This window comes from Pelodiscus sinensis, chromosome 1 (assembly GCF_052426305.1).
Source record: "Pelodiscus sinensis isolate ZL-2025 chromosome 1, ASM5242630v1, whole genome shotgun sequence".
NCBI classification, from domain to species: Eukaryota; Metazoa; Chordata; order Testudines; family Trionychidae; genus Pelodiscus; species Pelodiscus sinensis.
Window position 1 is genome coordinate 108,476,368 of NC_143052.1, and position 23,521 is coordinate 108,499,888.

At 45.4% G+C, this 23,521-nt stretch overlaps 1 protein-coding gene across 1 annotated transcript in view; it reads left to right on the forward strand.

Moving 5' to 3' along the window:
• The window catches only part of IPO8 (importin 8), a 74,813-nt gene that overhangs the window by 21,689 nt on the left and 29,603 nt on the right, over positions 1–23,521 (forward strand). The window contains exons 6-14 of the mRNA XM_075940701.2: positions 3,028–3,117; positions 5,786–5,880; positions 7,114–7,198; positions 10,664–10,798; positions 12,922–13,021; positions 14,485–14,561; positions 17,784–17,900; positions 20,961–21,050; positions 22,901–23,066. Of these exons, the coding sequence (XP_075796816.1) occupies positions 3,028–3,117; positions 5,786–5,880; positions 7,114–7,198; positions 10,664–10,798; positions 12,922–13,021; positions 14,485–14,561; positions 17,784–17,900; positions 20,961–21,050; positions 22,901–23,066 (955 nt within the window). The remainder of the gene's footprint in view (positions 1–3,027; positions 3,118–5,785; positions 5,881–7,113; positions 7,199–10,663; positions 10,799–12,921; positions 13,022–14,484; positions 14,562–17,783; positions 17,901–20,960; positions 21,051–22,900; positions 23,067–23,521) is intronic.

Below are 23,521 nucleotides of genomic sequence, written 5' to 3' on the forward strand. Positions count from 1 at the left end.
GGTTTTGCCAATTAATAAAGCTATTTTTGAACCTAACAAGTCCCTGTGGCAGACCCTCATCAGCATTGCCTCCCACATGAAAGCATGTGGAGTGTTATATGCCCTCCCAGGGGGTTTTGCAGTCACTAATGAGAGGGATTGCCAGACTCCTCAAGTTGCTACCCCTGTATTCAGAGAAGCTGGATTTATTTGGTAGAAAACTATATTTGCCTGAGGGTGAGGGGAAAGTTGCATCTTAGAATTGCCAACCAACAGGTTCTGGTGGGGTGTTTTGATTTTAACGTATTGCATGGAAACTGGCTATATGTGGCCAGTTATTGTTTGGCAGGCTAGCAAGAGGTAGATCTAGTCCCCAGATTGCCATGCACTAGCAGTTCATCAGACAAACCTATAGTCAACGTCTTGTCCTCATCGTCTTGCTTATCTACGTTAGGGATGTAAAATCCTGGTTAATCAGCTAAACATTAGGTTTAGCCATTTAACTAAGTGAGGGTATGTCTACACTACAGCGCTAATTCGAACTAACTTAGTTCGAAATAGTTAATTTGAACTAAGCTACTTCGAACTAACGGATCCAGACTAAAAAACTAGTTCGAATTAGCGTTTTGCTAATTCGAACTAGCATGTCCACATTAAGTGGACCCTGAACCGGGGTTAAGGATGGCCGGAAGCAGTGCCGGCAGGGCATCAGATTAGGACTTAGAGCGTGGAGCTGCTGCCTCAGGCTAGCCGAGGGCTGTGCTTAAAGGGACCCAACCTCCACCCCGGACAGACAGTTCTCAGGGGTTCCCCGCTTGCAAAGCAGTCCTGGTTTGGAGTGCCCGGAGTACCCACACTGGGCACATCACACCACTCGGCCATCAGACCGGCTGCACTTGCCGCAGGCTGCCATCTGAGGACAGGGGGCAATTAGGGGGCTGCAGGAGAGTTTACCCCCCAGAAGCCCGCAGAGCCAGCCCAGTCCTCCCCATCGGGGGCTCGTACCCCATTCCTCCCTCACCTCCTTCCACTTACCCTTCCCTAGCCCCCCTTCCTGATGTACAAAATAAAGAAAACGTGTGTTCAAAAATAGAATCTCTCTTTATTGAACAAAACTGGGGGAGACTGGGAAAAGGAGGTGGGAGAGGGGAAGAGAGAGGGTGGGAGAGGGGAGGGCAACTACAATGATCAGAGGTTTGGAACAGGTCCCATATGAAGAGAGGCTAAAGAGACTGGGACATTTCAGTTTAGAAAAGAGGAGACTGAGGGGGGATAGGATAGAGGTCTATAAAAGCATGAGTGGGGTGGAGAGGGTGCATACAGAAAAGTTCTTCATTAGTTCCCATAATAGAAGGACTAGAGGACACCAAAAGAAAGGAATGGGTAGCAGGCTTCAAACTAGTAACAGAAAGTTGTTCTTCACAAAGCAAAGAGTCAACCTGTGGAACTCCTTGCTGCAGGATGCTGTGAAGGCTAGAACTAGAACAGAGTTTAAAGAGAAGTGAGATCAAGTCATGGAGGTTGGGTCCATGGAGTGGTATTAGCCAGGGGGTAGGAGTGGTGTCCCTGCCCAAAGTTTGTGGAAGGCTGGAGAGGGATGGCACGAGACAAATGGCTTGGTCACTGTCTTCGGTCCATCCTCTCCAGGGTCCCTAGGGTTGGCCGCTGTCGGCAGACAGGCTACTGGGCTAGATGGACTTTTGGTCTGACCCAGTACGGCCATTGTAAGCTCAGGGTCGGGGGTCTCAGTGGACCACCTTGATTTTCATGCACACCTGTTCCTGGGTGGCCAGGCTGGCAGCTCTCCTGCCCTAGACGGCCGCTTTCCTGTGCCTAGTGCGGAGGTCGTGGACGAGGTCCACGATGTCCGCACTAGCCCAGGCGGGTGCCCGCCTCTTGCGGTCCCGGGCAAGCTCCCAGGAGCCGCCAGCCTCGTCCCGGGAAGAGGGGGAGGGCTGGGGAGCATTGGGTGGCTGGCTCGAGCCGTGCCAGGTGCAGGGTCTGCTAGATGGATGCAGGCAGGCTTGCACCTGGCACGGGAACCGTAGCCAGCCCGTGCCCCTTTAAGGGGTCCGGGGCTGGGAGGGGGGCAATAGAGTTTCCCTGGTGTTGGCCAGAGTGGCCACCAGGGAAAGCTGGGGAGGGCTAGCCTCCCACTAGTTCGAATTAAGGGGCTACACACCCCTTAATTCGAACTAGTAAGTTCGAACTAGGCTTAGTCCTCGTAGAATGAGGTTTACCTAGTTCGAACTAAGCGCTCCGCTAGTTCGAATTAAGTTCAAACTAGCGGAGCGCTAGTGTAGCGCTTATCAAAGTTAATTCGAACTAACGTCCGTTAGTTCGAATTAACTTTGTAGTGTAGACATACCCTGAGATCCAGACCTGGCTGCCATGGGTGAAGTAGCCCTCTGCCTGTGGCAGGCCGCAGCTGGGGGTCTTCTCCCAGGTAACTGGTTACCTGTTCCCAAACCTAATCTAGGTAGTATCTAGCTTGAATGCCTCACATAGAACACTTATTGCAAATGTCAGTTAAAAGAGCCAACATAATCGTTGCCATTTTCTCCAGTGCTTTTTCCAGCTTCCCATCACCAGTTTTGTCTGGATGGAGCCCTAAAATTTCAAGTGTTGCTCTCATCTATGTGCCAGTCTGATACTTTTTGAGGCAATTGGCTACATCTTTTAACTAACACAAAGTAGCACAAGAAAGAAGGCTGTATTCCATTCATTGAAAATACTGCATGTTAATTGCTAGGCAGATTATCTTACATTTCTCCCTCTGTTTACTGCTTCTCTAAAATAAACAGTATTTTGCCTTGATTGATTACTTGTCTTTTAATTAGTCTGTTTGGTTGACTTTATATTTTTTCCCTTTAATATTTTTCATAGCCTGAGAGGTGTAAATTTGCCATTTTGCACCATAATAAATAAAACTTGTTTAAAGAGAAGCCACAGTTTCCTAAAGAAGTGTAGCTAATATAGAAATGCTTTTAAGTTCCTTTGAAGAAAATTAACTTTATTCATCCTATGTTTTCTTCTTCCCCGTTTCAGTATGCATTGCCACTCCAGCTGGTGAATAACCAGACCATGACTCAGTGGATGGAGATTTTCCGTGCCATCATCGATAGAAATGTGCCTGCTGTAAGGTTTATGTCCCTGGAGAGAGACTGACATTGATTTCTTTTGGATGAGAAAATGGGGATGTTCTGTGAGGAGACATTATTGAGCTAATCTGTAATGATATCATCCAGGCAGGAGTCTCGCTCTCAGGATTAATGTCTCTGATACAAGTCATGCAGGCACCTCACTAGTTTGTAAGATTTTGACTGTTTGAGGTAGCTGTACAGTATATACTCCAACTCTGGGTATTTCAGAAATTCCCAAACATTTTGGTCAGTTTGTTTCAGAAACAGGAAGCAAAAGCTCTCCATGAACATATAGATGTCATGTCCACTCCATGGACATACAGTGTAAATACACTATCTGTTCTTGCCCTCCATCCTCATAAAAGACTTAAATAATTCCAAAGGAACAGGTTTAAGAATAATGTCAACAGGATGAACCCATATAATTTAAACCCTCAAACTCTGAAAGAAGATGGGTGGGTGAGAGTCATTTTTCCAAGATATGTTCAGAGAAGCAGAATTGCTAGGTATGGTAATCTCCCTTTGGCAAAGATACCTTCTGAATAAAATTCTCATTAGTGGAGATAAAGTAGCTTTGAGGAAACTAGATAGTTTGATTTCAATAAACCCTGAGACAGACCTGCCGGTCTACGGACCAGTGGCGGACCATGAACCCCAGCCTGCCAGGCCTTAGCATGCTGCCAGGCCATGCCCCCAAATGCTAATGAGCCTGCCTGTTGGGGTTCCCCACGCAGCAGCAGGGTGAGTGGCCCAACTGACAACTGGGTGTGCTGAGGCTGCAGCCAGGGCCGCAGTGAGGCTGTCCCTACTGGGGAAGCCTCATCGTGGACCCTGGTTCCAGCTCTGGAGGCCGTTACGCAGCCCGGCTGGTGGGGCCACGTGATGGGCAGCTGCAGCGCTCAGCCAGGGTCAAGCACTGAGTGGAGGCCAGCTGCTGTGGTGTTCAGCAGGCACTCCACGTGGCACTCGGCCCCAGCTGAGCGCCACAGCAGCCGGGCTCCATGCAGTGCTTGGCCCCAGCCGAGAGCTGCAGTCATGCTCAGCAGGAGCCTGGCTGCCCCGGCGATCAGCTAGGGCCAAGCACCAAGTGGAACCTGGCTTCCGTGGCACTCAGCAGAGACCCAGTATGCTGTATACTCTGCACAGCCCTCCCATCATGCAGGGAGTGCAGTGTGCTTGACTGGGGGCTGGGAGGCAGCGGCAGAGCTAGTGAGGGGAGCGGGGCAGGCATATGGGGCTCTGGGGGGTTGGGGGGCTCTAAGATGCGGGGGGAGCTGGCACTGGGGGTGGGGCTAGTAGTGAGGGGAGTGGGGGCAGGGATGGAGGGATAATATTGGGGCTCGGGGCTGGCACAGGGGGAACAAAGCTGTGGGGCTCTGGAAACAGGAGGCTGCAGCTGAGGCATTTGGGGCTCGGGGGCTGGCACTAGAGTACTCTGAGGGTGAGAGGCTGGCACTGGGGTGGGAGGGGTTGGGTGCAAGGGACTGTAGGGTCAGTGGCTAGTATTGGGGGGTAGTGGAGGAGTAAGGGGTACTAGGGGTTAGGGCTGGCACTGTGGCAGAAAGGGCTTTTTATACCAGGGACCGGTAAATCCATTTACAAATTTTTGGCATACAGGCAAAATTTTATTTGCATATTTGAGTATTCATTATTTGCATAATGCATATGCAAACATGCAAATAAAACATTACCGGTCCGCCAAAAGTTTGTGAATGGGTTTGCCAGTCCCTGGTATAAAAAAGGTTGGGGACCACTGCATTGGGGGATCTGCGAGCAGGTTTCCAGGGATCTCCCCAGATAAACTAGAGAGCAGGGCCAACATTGGAGTTCTTGGGATGCCGGGCAGATAGCCTGAGCCCCACATGGAGGGCTAACGCTGCAGCCTGAGCATCAAAGCCTCAAGAGGGCCCGTGCTTCATTGGGCCTCCTGGCAGTTGCCCTTCTTGTTATCCTCTATTGCTGGTTTTAACTTTTAAGCTACTGGCTATGCAGAAGAACAGTTGTGGCCCAGGCGGGCCATGGAATTTTTATAGCATGTTGGGGGCATCTGCTAGCAGCGTTGTCAGCGTGCGAGATGGGGCTTGCCAGATCCAATACTCCCTACTGATAGATAGCAGCGCTGCAGCCCATTTCTGCAGGGGAACGGAAATTCTGTGCACATCACACTAATTTCTGCAAAATTTGGCATTGCACAGTGGCACAGAATTCCCCCAAGAATAAATGTAGTGTGGCCATGTAGTCAATATACATGTATATGTAATGGAGTAACCTGAGCCCAGCAGTGATATGTAGTTCTGTAATCAGATTGCATTTCAGGAATGCACTTTTTGGCATTTGCAAACTTCTGAATGCATGCCTTTACAATCCTATTCTCTTTCCATCTTTTGTGTGAATGTATGGTATATGCATAGACGTGATTATTTTATATCAAATGAGAGAGGAAACATAAATACAGATTTTTAGATGGGTTACTTTCAATGTAATAATACATTTGGAGGATCACATTAAAAGAAAAAAAAATCCTATCACATTTTATTCTGGTAGCTAGTGTATCTATTAATGAAATTGAAAGTTTGACATTTGTATCTGAATTTGCATTAATTCAGTCAATGGGTTTTTTTAATTTAATTTTTATATACTTTACCTGTTTTATTCATTTGTAGGAGACATTAGAGATTGATGAAGATGATAGACCAGAGCTGGTGTGGTGGAAATGTAAGAAGTGGGCATTACATATCGTAGCTCGTCTTTTTGAACGGTAATAAGTGATTAAAAACTAATATGGCATAAAAATGTCATTTTTTACTTAGCTATCTTTTGGGGATATTGTTATGCTTTTCCGATAAAACTGTTAAATACAACATCAGTTTTATCAATTATACGTTAATGGCTATTGGTCTGACCCTGAATGAAGATCTATTACAGGGGTGGGAAACTTTTTTGGGGTCAGGGCCTGCTGGCCCACAGAAAAAGTAGTTGGGGGCTGCACATAAATGAGAAGCAAAAGAAGGAAAACGAAATCCTCACTGACGTGGCCCCTGAAAAGGAGAAAGGAGCTCCTCACATTTCCCCCTCACACTAGAGTCAAGGGGGGGCCCAGGCTAGTAGATTTTGTGTGTTCCAGCCCCACAGGAGAGCAGCGGGGACTTGGAGCACCAGCATGGGCTCCCCAATGCTAGCGGGGGAGTCCCAAGTCTCGGGGGCCAGATCCAGGCAAGCCAGGGACCACATCCAGCCCCTGGACCTTCAATTCCCCACCCCTGATCTGTTACCATGTGACAAACCAATAGCTCTAATTTGAGTTCCTCCTTTCCCAGGCTTCAGTAAAGTCAGATTTCACTTGCTAGCTTCCAGTAAAATTAATTCAGCTTTTCATCAGTGTGTCCTCCTGCCCATGCTTAAATCCAAAATATCAATGCATGGATTTAAAAAAAAAAATGGAATCCATATATCCTGTGGCAAAAATGCAGCTTTAGTTATTGGCTACAATATTATGCTTTGTGCATAGCTAATTAAAATGGGGAAATGAATCACTGTGGAAAGAAATTATTCATTGTACATATCTCTTGTGAAAGAGGAGTTGTGCTTATGTGTCTTTTGTATGTTTGCAAGCTTAATCAATGAGGGTATGTCTACACTACCACCCTAGTTCGAACTAGGGTGGTTAATGTAGTCATATGAACTTGCAAATGAAGCCCGGGATTTGAATTTCCCGGGTTTCATTTGCATGTTGCCGGGCGCCGCCATTTTTAAATGCCGGCTAGTCTGAACTCCGTGCCCGTGGAACGAGGTGTACAGGTAGTTCGAAATAGGAAGCCTAATCCGAACTACCTAGTCCATGCCGCGTGTAGCCGCAAGTTCGTATGACTACATTAACCACCCTAGTTTGAACTAGGGTTTTAGTGTAGACATACCCCGACTGTGTTGTTCTGTTAAACATAAAACTTTGCTTCAAAAGTATAAATATCTTGTTTTCTTTTTTTGTTTAAAGGTATGGAAGTCCTGGAAATGTAACAAAAGAATATTTTGAATTTTCAGAGTTCTTTTTAAAAACCTATGCTGTGGGAATCCAACAGGTAATCGTGCTACTTTTGTTTCTGAATTAGGATATGTTCTCAATATTAAAAGCACTGTGAAATGTAATTTCCTTTTTTGGTACAAAAAAAGTAGAGATTAAATATGTGTCAACTTGGCTAAAAAGCCCAGTAAAGAGAGGGCATGATAGTTCTATGTAAATATCAAAGGGCTAAACTTCAGAGGAGAAATGATTTTGGAGGTACAAGTGGTATAATTAGGAGTAATGGAAGAATCTGAAAGAGAAACTCTCCCATCACTTGAAATACTTTAAAATTTCAGCTGCCTAAAAGACTAGCATACCTGAAGAAATAATTTGCCTTCTATGGCAAATGGGTTAGATAAACTGCACAGGTCTCTTTCCATTTTTAGCTTTTATAAGTTAATGATTCACTATACTTCTCAGATGTATTGAGCGCTGTATGAAACTATTTAGCTAAGTAGTCATTACAGTAGACTTCCGATTATCCAGCACTTTTGGGACCTAGGTGGTGCCGGATTATTGGATATGCCAGAGTATTGGGAAGTACTCCGGCGGGGGGCTGACACGGGTCTGCCAGGACCCGCACTGCATCCGGGGGGTGGGCAGGGAACGGTGCGGCGAGGGGCAAACCCTCTGCCTTTTTGCAGGAAGGTAGGGGAAGCCCCGCGCAATCGCCGAGAGTTTCCGGGAAGGGAGCGGTCTCCCCAACTCCCAGACTGCAGTAGTTATCACTGAGCAGGGGGATGAGGGGCGGCGCTGTGGGACCAACCCAGCAGCACCCCAGCTGCTCTGCTCCGCCGCTCCCCCAAGTTCGCCGCTCGTCAGTTTCAGCAGTGGCAGCAGCGGACTTGGGGAAGCGGCGGAGCAGAGCAGCTGGAGTGCTGCCCGATTGGTCCAGCAGCACCACCCCTCATCCCCCTGCTCGGCGATAACTACTGCAGTCTGAGGGGTGGGGAGCCTGCTCCCTTCCTGGAAACACTTGGCAGCTGCGTGGGGCTTCCCCCGCCTTCCTGCAAAATGGAGGAGGGTTCTCCCCTCGCCGCGCTGTTCCCCGCTCACCCCCTGGCCAGACGCAGTGCAGGTCCCGGCAGACCCGTCACAGGGGTATAATCCCCTTCCCCTCTTCTCCCTTGCCCTTTCCCAGCTGCGAGCGCCCAGGGGGCTCATAGCAGCTCCCATTGTCTGGCTGGCCGGTTCACTTCCGGGTTCCAGTTGGTGCTGGACTATCAGGAGTGCCAGACCACTGGATGCTGGACAATTGGATTTTTACTGTATATATTTATTGCTTGTTAAATGCTAACATTGTGTTAGTGCCTGTATGAGATACAGATAGTCCCTGGCCCAAGGAGTAGCTGGTAGAGAAGACAAATACAAGACCCAGTTTCTAAGAGCCCTAGAGGAAGGTATTTGTTTATAAAGTGTGCTACAATGTGTTTACTAGTCTACTATGAAGAATTATTAGTAAACAAAACTGCCTTTTTCAAAATAAATGACCATTCTGATTTGTATACCTGTCAGTTCTCCATCTTTAACTCATAATAGGAGCTACATGGGAAGGGAAGCTTCAGGCCCCCTGCAGAAGTGGTGCGGGAGGTGGTGGAGGGAAGGAAGTACCTGGACCCTGGCAGAAGCTCGGAGGTGCCCTTAGTTGCAAAGAACATCATAATTTGTAGGAACAGCCCTGCGCTGTGGGATCTGGGGGCCAGCACAGAAGAGGGGAAACCCTGCCCAACACCAGCACAGGAACCTTACCCGTGGATGGTGGCCTGGCCAGCAACATGCAGAGACCCTCCCCTTGCCAGCCACTGTCTTACTGGTTCAGCCACCCCCCTGTGGTCACTGTGCAGCACGACTGTCCCTCCTAACAGCCCCCTCCCATTCTGTGTCGTGGAAAACAGTCCCATTCCAGGAACATCCTGTTTACCTGGCATAATCAAGCCCTGCCCTTACTTTAAGTTAGGATAAGAGGAAGCTGCATACCACATTTGGTGGCCCTAGCTCTTACCAGTTAGGAGGAGTTTTTGAAAAAATGGACTCAGAGACAGACAGATGCACATTTCTAAAATATATAGCTAGATTAGTGACCTACTATAAATATTTTCTTGCTTGCTATAAAAAGAAACCTCCTATCTATAGAGGAATGCTGTCGAATGAAAGCTCCCAGTTGTTCCAGTGGATTGTTGTTCTGATCAAAGAGAATGAATGTGATCTAGTATTAATGGCAGCCAGCTGTTAGGACTTCTGCCTCTCTTCCCAACTTTGCCATAAACATGTTGCAACCTTCTATGATTCTATGATTCTTAGTAAAGTCACTTAGAGCTCAGTTTTTAAATATGGATTCCTCAAATTTTGGCATCTAAATTTTAGCCACCTAAATCCTATTTATAGCTTCAGGTTCTATTTGGCTACCGAAATTTGAACATACAGCCTGCCACAGTGCTTTCTGCTGGTCTATCTGAGAATTAGCTCTTCCAGCCCAGGGATGCTCCCTATTGGCTGGTGTCTCGTCCTCAGTTACTTGCCTCTTCTATTAGTGTCTCTGTCACTCATCAGGCCCCGTGTTCTTCTCAACCCACTGTGCCCCTGCTCTTGTGGTACTGCCCTGCAGCAGTACCCCCATACTCTGGGGTCCTCCCCGCCCAAGGAACCCTAACCCCCTATATCCACCTTGCCTCAGTGATCCTATCCCTTGCCTCAGAGGAAAACTGCAGTCTGAAATAGCCACTCATCATTGGCAAGAGCATGTGGACCTGCTGCCTTCTCCAGTCCTGGCTGCCTTCTTGCAGCTCTAGTATCCCCTAGGCTTGAAAGCAAGGCCTCAGCCTGGGAGTTCACCTGGCCAGAACTCCCCAGAACTTCTCTGTCTCAGGTACCCTCTCTAGCTTCCAGGACAGCCAGGTCCTTCCTGCTCCACATATAGACTGTAATGGGTTGTGATTCACTGCCACAGTGCCTTCATGCCTGGCACTGCGGAAGAGTAAGCTCCTCATCTCCAGGATCCCTTCTCAAGGGCCTTGCCAGGCTCTGATTGGCTCTATCTAGCCCTCTTCTTATTTGGTCTCAGCCCCAGCCTTCACTTAGGGCTGCTGTAACCCTTTATGAACCAGTGTGTGGCAAGCACCCCATCATATAGCTCTTAACATCTGTTCCTTACTTTTCCCCATCTGAAATGGAGAGAACTTACTTCACTGAGTTCCAAGGCTTTTTGAGGCCCCAATCCTGCTAACATTTATGAATATGTTGAATTTTGTTATTGTTAGTAATTCTATCATGGGAGAATTCCTGGTAACAAATATTTGAAGGCTCAGAACTTCAGTGCTTACATTATTATTAATGTTTGGATGAAAGGCAGTATAGAAGGAATTAATACTTGAGCTTCTACTTAAAATGAAATTGACCTGTCAATGTCTTTACTATAAAAAGGTGACATTATATTTTAAAATCTTCACACTTCATTAAGAAAATAAATTTATTATTCCCTTAGGTTCTCTTAAAAATCTTGGACCAGTACAGGCAAAAAGAATATATTGCTCCTCGTGTCCTTCAGCAAATCTTAAACTATCTGAACCAAGGGGTCAGTCATTCTGTAACATGGAAGCAGATGAAACCACACATACAGGTCAGTGCAAGAACACAGTTACAAACATTTAAATAACATTATTACCATGAACTGAAGTTGAGATTTTGACTGGTATAAAGAGTCTTGCAGACTCTTTCTCACAGCAGTCAATCTGGAAAATACTTGCACAGAGATATACTTACTCTGTTACTTCATTGTTCTGTTTACCGTTTGCCTTTATTGCAGATATTTGCATTTGAATAAGAGCTTTCCCCTTCTGAGAATAGATTTTTATTTTGCTTTTATCCTACAATGAAGTTATAATCTTATGCTTTGATTACTCATTTTTTTGCCTTTGGGTAGGATTCCTAGAAAGATGCTGGAACAAATTATTAAACAATCCATTTGTAAGCACTTTGGGGATGACAGGGTTATAAGGAATAGCCAGCATGGATTTGAAATCATGCCAAACTAACCTAATTTCCATTTTTGACAGGGTTACTGACTTAGTGGATGTGGGGGTGGGGAAGCTGTAAAAGTATATCTCTTGCTTTTAATAAGACTTTCTACACAATCCCACATGACTGTCTCATAAGCAAACTAGGGAAATGGAGTCCAGATGAAATTACTGTAAGTGGAGGCACAGCTGGTTGAAAACCCATACTCAGAGAGTAGTTATCAATGGTTCTCAGTCAAATTGAGAGGGTGTGTCTAGGGGGGCGCCTGCAAAGTCAGTACAGTATTAGTCAATATTTTAATTAATTACTTGGATAACAGAATGGACAGCATGCTTATCAAATGTGCAAATGACATCAAGCTGGCATGAGTTGGAAGCATACTGTAGGACAGGATTAGAATTCAACAAGATCTTGACAAATTTGAGAATTGGTCTGAAATCAACAGGCCACAATTCAAATAGAGCAGTGCAACATATTTCACTTAGGAAGGAAGACTCAAATAGACAGCTACAAAATGGAGAATAAGGTGGTAGTACTGCTGAAAAGGACCTGGAGATTATAATGGATCACAAATTGAATATGAGCCTAAAATGGGATGCAGCTGTGAAAAAAAGCTAGTATCCTTCTCAAGTGTATTGACAGGAGTATTGTATGTAAGATACGGGGGGGGGAGGGTGATTTTCCCAGTTGGCACAGGTGAGGCCTCAGCTGGAATATTATATTCAGTTTTAGGCACCACACTTCAGGAAAGATGGGAATAAAATGGAGGGAGTCCAGAGAAGGGCAACAAAAATGATAAAATTGTAAAAAGCCTGAAGTAGAAGGAAAGGTTAAAACACGTGGGCATATTTAGTCTTGAGTAAAGAAGACTGAGAAGAAGCCCAAGAACAGTTTTTAAAATATGTTATAAACAGGATGGTTGCAATTGTTCATGCCCACTGAAGGTAGGGTAAGAAGCAATTAACTTAATCCACAGCAAAGGAGATTTAGGTTATACATTAGAAAAATTTTGCAATTATAAGTGTACTTAAACTTTGGAATAGGCTTTGAAGAATCCCTATCATTGGAGGTTTTTAAGAATAGCTTACACAAACATCTGCCAGGGATGGCCTAGATTTACTTCGTCCTGCTTCAGCGAATGGGGCAAGGCTTGATGACATCTCGAGATCTCTCCCTGTCTTATATTCTATGATTGTATTATTGTAAATATACATATTCAACATTGACTGCACTATAAGGTAAAGAAAGGGAAGACAAACTGTAAGGAAATGATCACTTGTTTAACCACTTCATTTGTAATTGTAACATGTGGGAGCAACTACAGAAAAATGATTTTCATCTCCGTATTTTGTTTTCCTATCATAAAGTCCCCAGGTGTAATTAGCTTATCAGAAAAGAAATCCCATAAGTATTAGGAGGGGAAAATAAAATATCTACTCTTATTTTAGTGCCACATTGTGAAATCCTCACACGGAATATGTTCTGCTGCTATTAGATTATGCCCTATGCTATATTCTTTGGGTTGTACTATAGCATGATGGAGTAAAACTTACTGCTGAGCCCATTAAAAATGCAATGTGTATGTCATAAGACTATCCCAGTGAGAAAAATAATTTAAGATAACTAACCTTATTTATTACAAAAAGGTACAATATAGTGGTGGGGAGAAGCTATACTTGAAATACGTTTCGTGCGTTTGAACATATTTGATTTCTCTGCTCTTAGAGTATATCTGAAGAAGTGATTTTCTCCCTAATGTGTTATAAAGATGAGGATGAAGAGCTGTGGCAAGAAGATCCATATGAGTACATTCGCATGAAATTTGGTAAATGTGTGCTCCCTGTCTTTGCCATAATTGTGCACTGTAGGTTCCTCTAGTTACAATACTGTATTCACCACTGTGCCAAAACATGAGCCAGAAAGCCACTGGCAGCCAGCCCTCCACCGCTCCCCAGGAGCAGTCTGAAAGCTCCCAGGAGCCTGACAGGGGCTGGAGAAGGCGGGTGCCTTCCTGGTCCAGGGTGGAGATCATGGACCTTATTCAGGTTTGGGGGGTGATGCCCTTAACGTCCATGATCTCCGCACTAGACGGAGGAACGCGGCCGTCTATGGTAGGATAGCTGCCAGTCTAGCCACCAAAGGCCACATGCGAACCTAGGAGCAGGTTTGCATGAAAGTCAAGTTGGTCCGGCGAGACCCTGAGCCCTGAGCTTCCCCTCCCCCTTCTTCCTCTTGCTTCCCCCTTCCAGCTCCCTCCTTCCAGGTTTCCCCCTCCCCTCTTCCACCCTCTCTCTTCCCCTCTCCCACCTCCGTTTCCTACTCTCCCCACAGGCTCATCCCTCCCCCTTCCCCAGTTTTGTTCAATAAACCCAGTTTCCATTTTTGAGCACACATGCCTTTTATTTGACATCAGGAAGGGGGACTAAGGAGGGGTAAGTGGAAGGACGTGAGGAAGGAATGAGGTACGAGCCCCCGGTGGGGAGGACCGGGGAGGCTCTGAGGGCTCCTCTGGGTGGACGCTCTCCCTCAGGGCCTCCTGGATCCTGACAGCCCCCCAATGGGCCCCCCCGGATGGCAGCCTGCAGCAAGTGCAGCCGGTCTGATGGCAACAACCCCACGAGACGCACCGGCGTGCCCAGGGGCCGCTCTGGCTTCATGTGGCCGAGTGCTGTGGTGTCCCGAGTTCAGGAAGTCCAGGCATTCCAAGACAGGACTGCTTTGCTGTCCTTCATCGAGGTAGACAAAGCGGGGAACCCTGAGAACTGTCTGTCCGGGGTGGGAGTAGGGTCCCTTTAAGCACAGAGCTCAGTTAGCCTCAGGCATTAGCCCCACACACTAAGTCCTAACCTGATGCCCTGCCAGCACTGGTTCCGGCCAGCCTTAACTTCGGTTCAGGGTCCACTCAGTGTGGACGTGCTATTTCAAAATAGCAAAACGCTATTTCGAAATAGTTTTTGTGTATAGATGTGTTATTTTGAATTAAGTTAATTCGAAATAGTGCTGTAGTGTAGACATACCCTTAGATACATCAGAAAAAAATAAATCTCCTAAAAAGAGAATGATTGGTATTTGGCAGTTGACAAACACTAGTCACAGATGATCAAAACTCAGTTATCATAATCCAGAGGATGAACAGTACCATGAATAAATGTAATGTTCTTTTGTCACCCTGGTTCTGTGACATCCATCCAAAGCTCTTACTCTACAGTATATTTGAAAGCTATCTGTGAGAATTTTATTATTAAATTGTACTCAGTGACTGAAAACACTTTCTTTAAACATTGTTAGATGTGTTTGAAGATTATGCATCCCCTACAACAGCAGCCCAGAATCTCCTCTACACCGCAGCAAAGAAGCGAAAAGAGGTACTGAATTATTCTTTTAAAAAAAAAAATATTTCATTAGAAGTGCATCTGTCTATCTCAAATGGTTCTATATTATTCTGAGACCTTTAAGAATTTACCTTGCACTGGATGAATACAGGCAGTCCCCGACTTACGCGGATCCGACTTATGTCGGATCCGCAGTTACGAACGGGGCTGCCCCAGAGTACACGGACTGCGGGACCTCGCGGTCCTGCCGCCCGTGTACTCTGGGGCTTTGCTCTGCGTCTCCCTGGTCTGCAGACCAGGAAGACGCAGAGCAAAGCCGCGGAGGGGCTCGGGCAGCGGGGCAGCCTTGCTGCCCGAGCCCCCCCCCCACCCCCCCCCCCACCCCCCCACCCGCGCGGCTTTGCAAAGCGCGGGGAAGCCGGCGGCGGGGCAGTCCAGGCGCGCCTGGGGTGCCTCGCTGCCCGAGCCCCCCCCCCCCCCCCGCGGCTTTGCAAAGCCGCGGGGGGGGGGGGGGGGGGCTCGGGCAGCGAGGCGCTCCTGGACTGCCCCGCCGCCGGCTTCCCCGCGCTTTGCAAAGCCGAGGGGGGGGCTCGGGCAGCGGGGCACCCCAGGCGCGCCTGGACTGCTCCGCTGCCGGCGTCCTCAGAGGCGCTCCCCGTCTCCCTGGTCTGCTGGTCTCCAGCAGACCAGGGAGACGGGGAGCAAAGCCGCGGAGGACCCAGGCGGCGGGACTGCGGTGCATCTCGGTCCGCCGCCCGAGTCTTCCTGGTCTGCTGGGGTGGGGGGGGCGCAGCTAGTACGCCCCCCCCCCCCAGCAGACTAGGCTTTTCTCCGGACGCCTGTGGCAGAGCAGCTGGGGTGCTGCCGGTTGGTCCCGCAGCGCCGCTCTGGGCGCTACTGGTGCAACCCAGCAGCACCCCAGCTGCTCTGGTCCTGATTCAGCCGCTGCTGGTCAGTTTCAGCAGCGGCTGAATCAGGACACCTGGGGCAGAGCAGATGGGGTGCTGCTGGGTTGCTCCAGTAGTGCCGAGGAGCGGCGCTACTGGAGCAACCCAGCAGCACCCCAGCTGCTCTGCCCCAGGCGTCCCCAAGTCAGCTTCTGCTGAAACTGACCAGCGCTGACTACAGGAAGCCTGAGGCAGAGTTGCTCTGCCCCAGGCTTCCTGGAATCAGCTGCTGATCAGTTTCAGCAGCAGCTGACTTGGGGACGCTTGGGGTTCTTAAGTTGATTCTGTATGTAAGTCAGAACTGGCGGTCAGTTTCAGCAGCGGCTGAATCTGGACGCCAGTTCCGACTTACATACAGATTCAACTTAAGAACAAACCTACAGTCCCTATCTTGTACGTAACCCGGGGACTGCCTGTACTGTCAATTTTGTAATCAAAATTTCAATTTCTATTTTATATTACGTTTCTAGTGATTATGGTTGCAAAGATTAACCTTCCAGATGTGAACCATGTGTCATCAGATGCAGTAATGTCTTCCCAAGTCTGCAGACAGACAACCCAAAAGTCTCTGAGGCCCAGAGCTGCTTAAGCCTTAGCAAAGGGAGAAGAAGGGGATCTGATTCACATTAGTTTTCACTGTTGCTATTTAGAATCCAGTAGGCAGCTGTTGAACTGATGAGAATCAAGTTGGTTTCTGTCTGCTGTTTCTTGGGAAAGTTCTGGTTGGTGCAGAAGAAAAAGGCATGAGAACTGCTTACTGGGAAGGAAAACCCTAAAAAATAGGAGAGAACCCTACATCGTCGTGTAGCAGCCAGGACGGCTTTTGGGTAACAAAAGAGAATACTACTTTGTTCCAGCAGCCAAAACTGTGGGATTCAAATGTAGTATTTACATACCAACCAGAGTTAAGTATGTCAGGCCATCCTTGCTCATAGAATAGCACCTTGGTATCAATCCCAACATCATCCCCTTTCCCAATAATTGTTGGGGGGAGGTTCATTTCTCACCTGAATGTTGCCTCTGAGCTGCAGTCATGTCCCCCTACTTTCGTACCAGTCTTTGGCTAACGGTTTAGTATTTTGGCTATGATGTATGTGGTAATTTTCTCAACACTTTGTGAATGAGGTGGTAACAGGAAATGAGGGATGGCTAGAACATATATTAGAAAAAATGCAGTATTGAGAAAGTTGGTGGAAGATCTAACAATTCAAAGAAAAGAAGGTAGGGAACACAGTATATGAAAAAAGACACTGAAGACTGCCAAGAAAGGATAGACTGTGAAATGTTATTAGGGAATGAAGGGGGAAGAGATGGAAAAATGACATGGAACCTGAAAAGGATAGATGGTATGAGGAAAGGAAAAGAGACTGAATAAGTTGCATTTTAAAGTGTATTAAATTGTTTGGCAGTGAATATTAACTGTAGTGCATGATAAACAGTATATGACTATTTATATTCCCTTAAATGGCAATTGTTATAGTTTTGTGTGGTGTAACAGGACAAGTATTTTCCACTCTGAGTAAGTACCTTGGTCTTTCAGGCTGATTGGTGAATAAGTAAATTTTTCACGCTCTGATTATCTTTCTAGAGCAGTTGGATGGAAATAGATATGAACTTTTCCTTTGCTTAAAACTCAGATCACTTAAAATCTACTTATATAGTCTATGATCTTTCCTCTCACCTGCCCCAACATGGTTCCTTGCCTGCCACCATACCCACTTTAACAATCTGCATTAGAGTCTTTATTTTATAGGTCCTTGAAGCATATAATGTATGTGAAACCATATTAAATAAATGATTCAGCCAAGAGACCTTTCCAAATCTTGTCAAGACCAATAGATTTGCTTTAATCTGGAGTTTTTAGGTCTTGCTGTTCTGGAATTTACATAGAATGAGTCAGAAAAGAAGGAAAACATTTACTAAGTGAGATTACTGCCTGGTTTGAACTCGTGTATCTCCAGATCCCATTTTCTAATTTTACTTTCAAGTTTAAAAAAAATTGTACCTCACTTAAGAATAATTTGAAATTTTAGGCAGATGCATCTATTTTTTGACAATTTTTGAGACTGTGATTAAAAAGAAGCTTATGATAGGGCTTTCCATGTTAACTAAAAAAAGATTTTCATGTTCCCATTATACATATTATGGGCAATGTGAGTTAGTTCACATTGATACTATACAGAAGCCTTAAGTTCCTGAATTTCCAAACTTTAAAATAAAGATGCTAATGAACCATTATATTAAATCTGTTTAATGACACCGCATACAACTTATCCTACACTTTCTCTTTGTGTCTTACTATGTATAGGTATTACCGAAGATGATGGCATTTTGCTATCAAATCCTCACAGAACCAAACATTGACCCCAGGAAGAAAGATGGAGCATTGCATGTGATGGGTTCTCTAGCAGATATTTTATTGAAGGTAAATGGATGAGGGCCTACAAGTTGGTGATCAGAATCTTTTATCAACTTGCCTCTCTAATTTAAAACATTAGCTTAAACATGATGAACTCTGAATCATGCTTATGATGTACCCGTATATACTCGAGTATAAGCCGACCAGAATATAAGCCGAGGCACCTAATTTTACCACAAAGAACTGGGAAAAAATATTGACTCGAGTATAAGCCTAGGGTAGGAAATGAGGCAGCTACTGGTAAATGTAAAAAATGAAGATAGATACCAATAAAATTACATGAATATTTATTTCAAAGAAAAACAATAACCTAGCTCTGTAAGTGGAAAAGGGGGTCAACAAAAACAATACGGTATCAAAAATACCGTAACTTTAAAAGTACAACAACCTTAGCTCAATCAGCAACCAAGCTAACACACAAGAGCTAAAATCCTTCAAAACTGGAGTTCTCCTCCTCATCATCTGTATGTCCAAACAGAGCTTCAGCTGGTGTGAGGTTATCAGCATAGACATTGTCATCATCACTGAGTTCACAGTCATCACCATCACTGCTGTCGTTCTCGTACAAAGCGCTGTCTTCACTGCCATCCATAGCATTACTAATGCCACATTTCTTGAAGGCGCGTTGCACCAGGTCCTCTGGAATCTCTTCCCATGCATCACGAACCCACTGTGCTATCAATTCTATGTCTGGCTTCCTCAGATTTCCAACTTTTGTCAGTCGAGCTTGACCAGATGACATCCATTCATGCCACATCTTTCGCACACGGTCTTTGAAAGGTTTATTTAAACACACATCTAGGGGCTGCAATACAGATGTAAGCCCACCTGGAATAACTGCCAAAGTAACTTGAGAAGACTTTGCCAATTTTTTTATGTCATCAGATGTGTGGGCTCTGAACATATCCCAAACTAGCAATGATGGTTTTTTCTTTAAGGTTGCTCCTGGTCGTCCGTTCCAAATTTCTTCCAGCCATTTTTTTGTTCTGTCTTCATCCATCCAGCCTTTAATATGTGCACGCACTAGAATTCGTGGTGGGAATTTGACCTTTTTAGGCAAGGTTTTTTTTTTAAAAATAATGACAGGCCGCAGCTTAGTTCCATTAGCCAAACATGACAGAACGACTGTGAAATGGTTTTTTTCATTTCCTGTGGTTCTTAGTAAAATAGTTTTGTCTCCCAAACTTGCCACAGTTCTGTTGCTTGGAAGATCAAAGGTCATAGGCGTTTCATCCATATTCCCAATATCTCCCAGGTCATAGTTATGGATCCTTCTTTGTTTTATGATGAATGAATGGAATGACATCACTTTTTCATCAAGGTCTTTTGGCAGCTTCTGTGAAATCTTCGTTCTTTGCCGCAAACATAGGGCAAACCTATTCATGAAGCGGGTACACCATCCTGCTGATGCAACAAAATTTTCAGTGCCTGGTGCTTTAAATTTGTCATCTTTAGCCATTTGAAGGGCACGTAAGCGAATTCCCATGCGTGTTACACAGTAACCATTTTGACGACACTCCATAACCCATTTATGCAATTCAGTCTCTAGAGCCCCATATGAAGTCGTTAAACCACGTCGAGCTTTTTTTGCCTTTGGAATCTTTTCCAAGTCAGCTTTCATTTTCCGCCACTCCCTTACTTGTTTTTCGTCAACACTAAATTCCCTACTTGCAATACTGTTATTGCTTTCTTCTGCTCTTGACACAACCTTAAGTTTTAAACCAGCTTCGTATGACCTGCGTTTTTGTTTTGGTCCAGGATTAGAAGTACCGATATTGGGATCCATTTCTAACAGGATAAAAAAAAGAATTTTTAGGATGGGGTGGCGCCAGGCCCCGTCCCTCCTTTTTGACCCCTCTTACTTCTCATAAGCCCCACTCCTTATAGAATCCACCCACTCCATCCCCTGTATTCCACATATTGTGTAAGGAGTATACAGCTCAGCGTCATAAGTTGAGAGCGATTGTATATTAATTAATGATCATCTAATAGATCTCACTGGACAATAAACTTTACATGCAGGGTTTTACCTTTTAGGACAAATTCAGTGCAAGTGCTTAAGATTTCTTGGTAGGAGAAATAAATAAATAAATAATGTTAAATATTAGAAGATCACAACACAGTCCTCAAAGTCCTCCCGCCAATCCAATGAGCCCCTGAAGGGACCTTTCCCAGGCCAGAGCCCCTCTCGGCTGCTCCCCGAGCCTCCCTGCCGGCGGCCCCGGGGCGAGGCCGCTGGCTCCAAGCAGCACCTGCGGGCGCACCCGCAACCCAAGCGGCCAGCAGAGGCTCCGAGCGCCCCGCGCAGCGACGGCCCCCGACACACGGAGCCCAGCCCGCTCCCGGCAGCGCCCCCGCCCCGGGCGCCTCGGTTACCGGGGCCGGAGCTCCGGGCTCACGCGGCTAGACCCGGCCGGCGGCAGAGACGCGCTGAGCCCGCCCGCCTCAGTTCTCGAGACGCTGACTCGAGTATAAGCCGAGGGGGGCATTTTTCAGCACAAAAAATGTGCTGAAAAACTCGGCTTATACTCGAGTATATACGGTACATGAAATGATTTTTGCTGTAAAATACCAATTTGAAGGGGTTTTCATTAAAATTACTTGAACCACTTCGTTCTCTTCCCGTTGTAACAGTCCTGTCAGCCATTTCTCTCAGACTACCTGCCCTGTTACAAAACAGTTCCTTGTGCTGTCCTGCTTTACTGATGAAATGGAACCATGTTACAAAATATGTTCCAGCAACAATTGGAGTCTTGGACACAGGGATTGCCATGACATCTGTTCATAGCAAAAGTAGCTTCTGGTCTTGTAGGCTTCTTCTGGTCCTGAAGATAGTGGTTAAAGTGTTCCAACGATATGTTGTCTAGCCTCCTGTGTATGCCTCCTGCTCCTATGTCAAACTGCCATTTAGAAATTATTTTGCATATTAATGTAGTAGAAATAATTTATATGAAGACAGAGAATGGTTTTATTAGTCTGCCATTAGACAGTAAAAGAGGGTTACTAATAATACAGTGTATCCAAATATAAAGATGTCTATAACTTAATTTTTGTTTGCTTCAACAGAAGAGTGTATTCAAGGATCAGATGGAGCTGATGCTACAGAATCACGTATTTCCATTGTTCATGTCTAACTTGGGGTATCTCAGAGCTAGAGTAAGTTTACTGAAGTTTATAGAGTGCAATATTTGTCTGATTAGTTTCTTTATGGGGTTTTCACGCTGAATAGCAGGCTGAAATGTAGCAGTTCCCACATGTGCCACAAACAATTATTTATTTCTCAGTAACTGCATTGTACAGAAACTTTTTCAGCATTTCTATCTGAAATGATATGCAAGTAAAAATATAGATGTTTGAAATTCTAGGTGATCCATGTCTCCATATCTCACATGGCTCCCTTTTAGCATACTGTTTTGATCTACAGGCAGTCCCCGACTTACGCAGATCCAACTTACGTCGGATCCGCACTTACGAACGAGGCTTTCTCGCCCCGGAGCTCGAAGGCAGCGGTCAGCCACCTCGACGTCCGGGGTGAGAAAAGCTGCTCCCGGTGCCCCTGGTCTGCTGGGGACCGTCTCCAGCAGACCAGGGGCATTGAGAGCAAAGCCGCAGCCCCGGCTGGTTTGCTCGCGGTGCCCCTGGTCTGCTGGGGACCGTCTGGTCAGTTTCAGCAGCAGCTGAATCAGGACGCCTGGGGCAGAGCAGCTGGGGTGCTGCTGGGTTGGTCCAGTAGCACCGAGGAGCGGCGCTACTGGAGCAACCCAGCAGCACCCCAGCTGCTCTGCCCCAGGCGTCCCCAAGTCAGCCGTTGCTGAAACTGACCAGCGCTGACTACAGAAAGCCCGAGGCACAGTTGCTCTGCCCCGGGCTTCCTGGAATCAGTGGCTGATCAGTTTCAGCAGCAGCTGACTTGGGGTTCTTAAGTTGAATCTGTATGCAAGTCAGAACTGGCGGTCAGTTTCAGCAGCGGCTGAATCTGGACGCCAGTTCCAACTTACATACAGATTCAACTTAAGAACAAACCTACAGTCCCTATCTTGTACGTAACCGGGACTGCCTGTAATTGGAAAACTTGAGCATTAGATAAATGGTAACCTGTCACAGTCCTTGTAAGATTGTATCCAGTTTTGGGCACAATACTCTTAAGAACGATGTGGATAAAATGGAAAAGTCCCAGGAGAGAGCAAAAATAAATAAATAATTTAGAAAACCTATATTAAAAAACCTGCTTAATCTTGAGAATAGAAGTGTAAGGGAGGACCCAATAAGTCCTAAAATATATTGAGGGCTGTTATAAAGACCAGTTGTTCTCCATGTCTCTGAAGGTAGGACAAGAAACAATTGGCTTAATCTGCAGCAAGGGAAATGTAGGTTAGCTAGTAGGAAAATCTTTCAAAGTATAAGGATAGTTAAAAACTGGAATAGGTAACCAAGTGAAGTTATGGAATTTCCCTCTTTGGCAGCTTCTAAGAATACGGTAGGCATGCCTGTTAGAGATGGTCTAGGCATACACGATCCTATCTTAGTACAGGACCATGGACTAGATGATCTCTTGAGGTTCTTTAAGCCCTACTTTTATATGGGTATTTAATTATTTGGTAGCAAATCTCAATAGTTTGAGCTAAAGCCAAATCAAATTTTCATAGAACTGTTAATGCCATTTTGAGGATGATCTGGGTTTAATCTCCAAACTTTTCCCTGCTGTGCCCACATCAGTCAGTAATGAAATATTAATTTTCCTGCTAAGTGAGCATCTTTTTAAAAATAAATCCCAATCTCGCTTGTTCCTAACCTGTTAGAAGCTTAATACAACAATTTCAGTTATATATTGACTCTATAAATGTTTGAAACCTCCAGAGTATGTAGTCCACATGTATATTCTGTAAATGTTCAAATAAAAATGCATCAATTTAAAATAGATTAAGAACTGTTAGCATATAACTGAAATTCTTTAAAGAATGTTATAACTGCGGTAGCGCCTGACTCTCTTTCTTCTTGTACGACAGTCCTGTTGGGTTCTTCATTCATTCAGCACTTTGAAATTCCACAATGAACTCAACCTAAGGAATGCAGTAGAGCTGACAAAGAAGAGCTTGATTGATGATAAGGAAATGCCTGTTAAAGTAGAAGCTGCCATAGCTCTTCAGGCATTAATAAGCAATCAGGAGCAAGGTATGCGGCAATGGTTCATAGAGGTATATACTGATTATTTTCCCTGCCTAGATGATATATTGCTATAATTTTGCTGCAGGTGTATATAAACAGTTGTTGAATTTAGAGAGAGATCTCTGGAACATTTAATCAAATCTAGACAAGTTCATTTGCTTATTAGCTACAATGTACATCATGGAACATTTGGTTACAGATTTTTCTGACAAATTTCTGAACAAAAGAAAACTCAATCAGCATAATTCAGTTAACAAACTGAATGGTATCTTTTAACATTGAATTGAAATAGTGGGCATGTTTAGGACCAGATACTAGATGTGCATGTCTCTCTTAGAAGTACATCATTTCTGTGGACATAATTCTAAGTGGTGTGGATGTATAATTATATAAATTACATAATATGCTTTTATCTAAAAAGTACAGTTTTAGACTGACTCAACTTTTACTTGAAATGAATA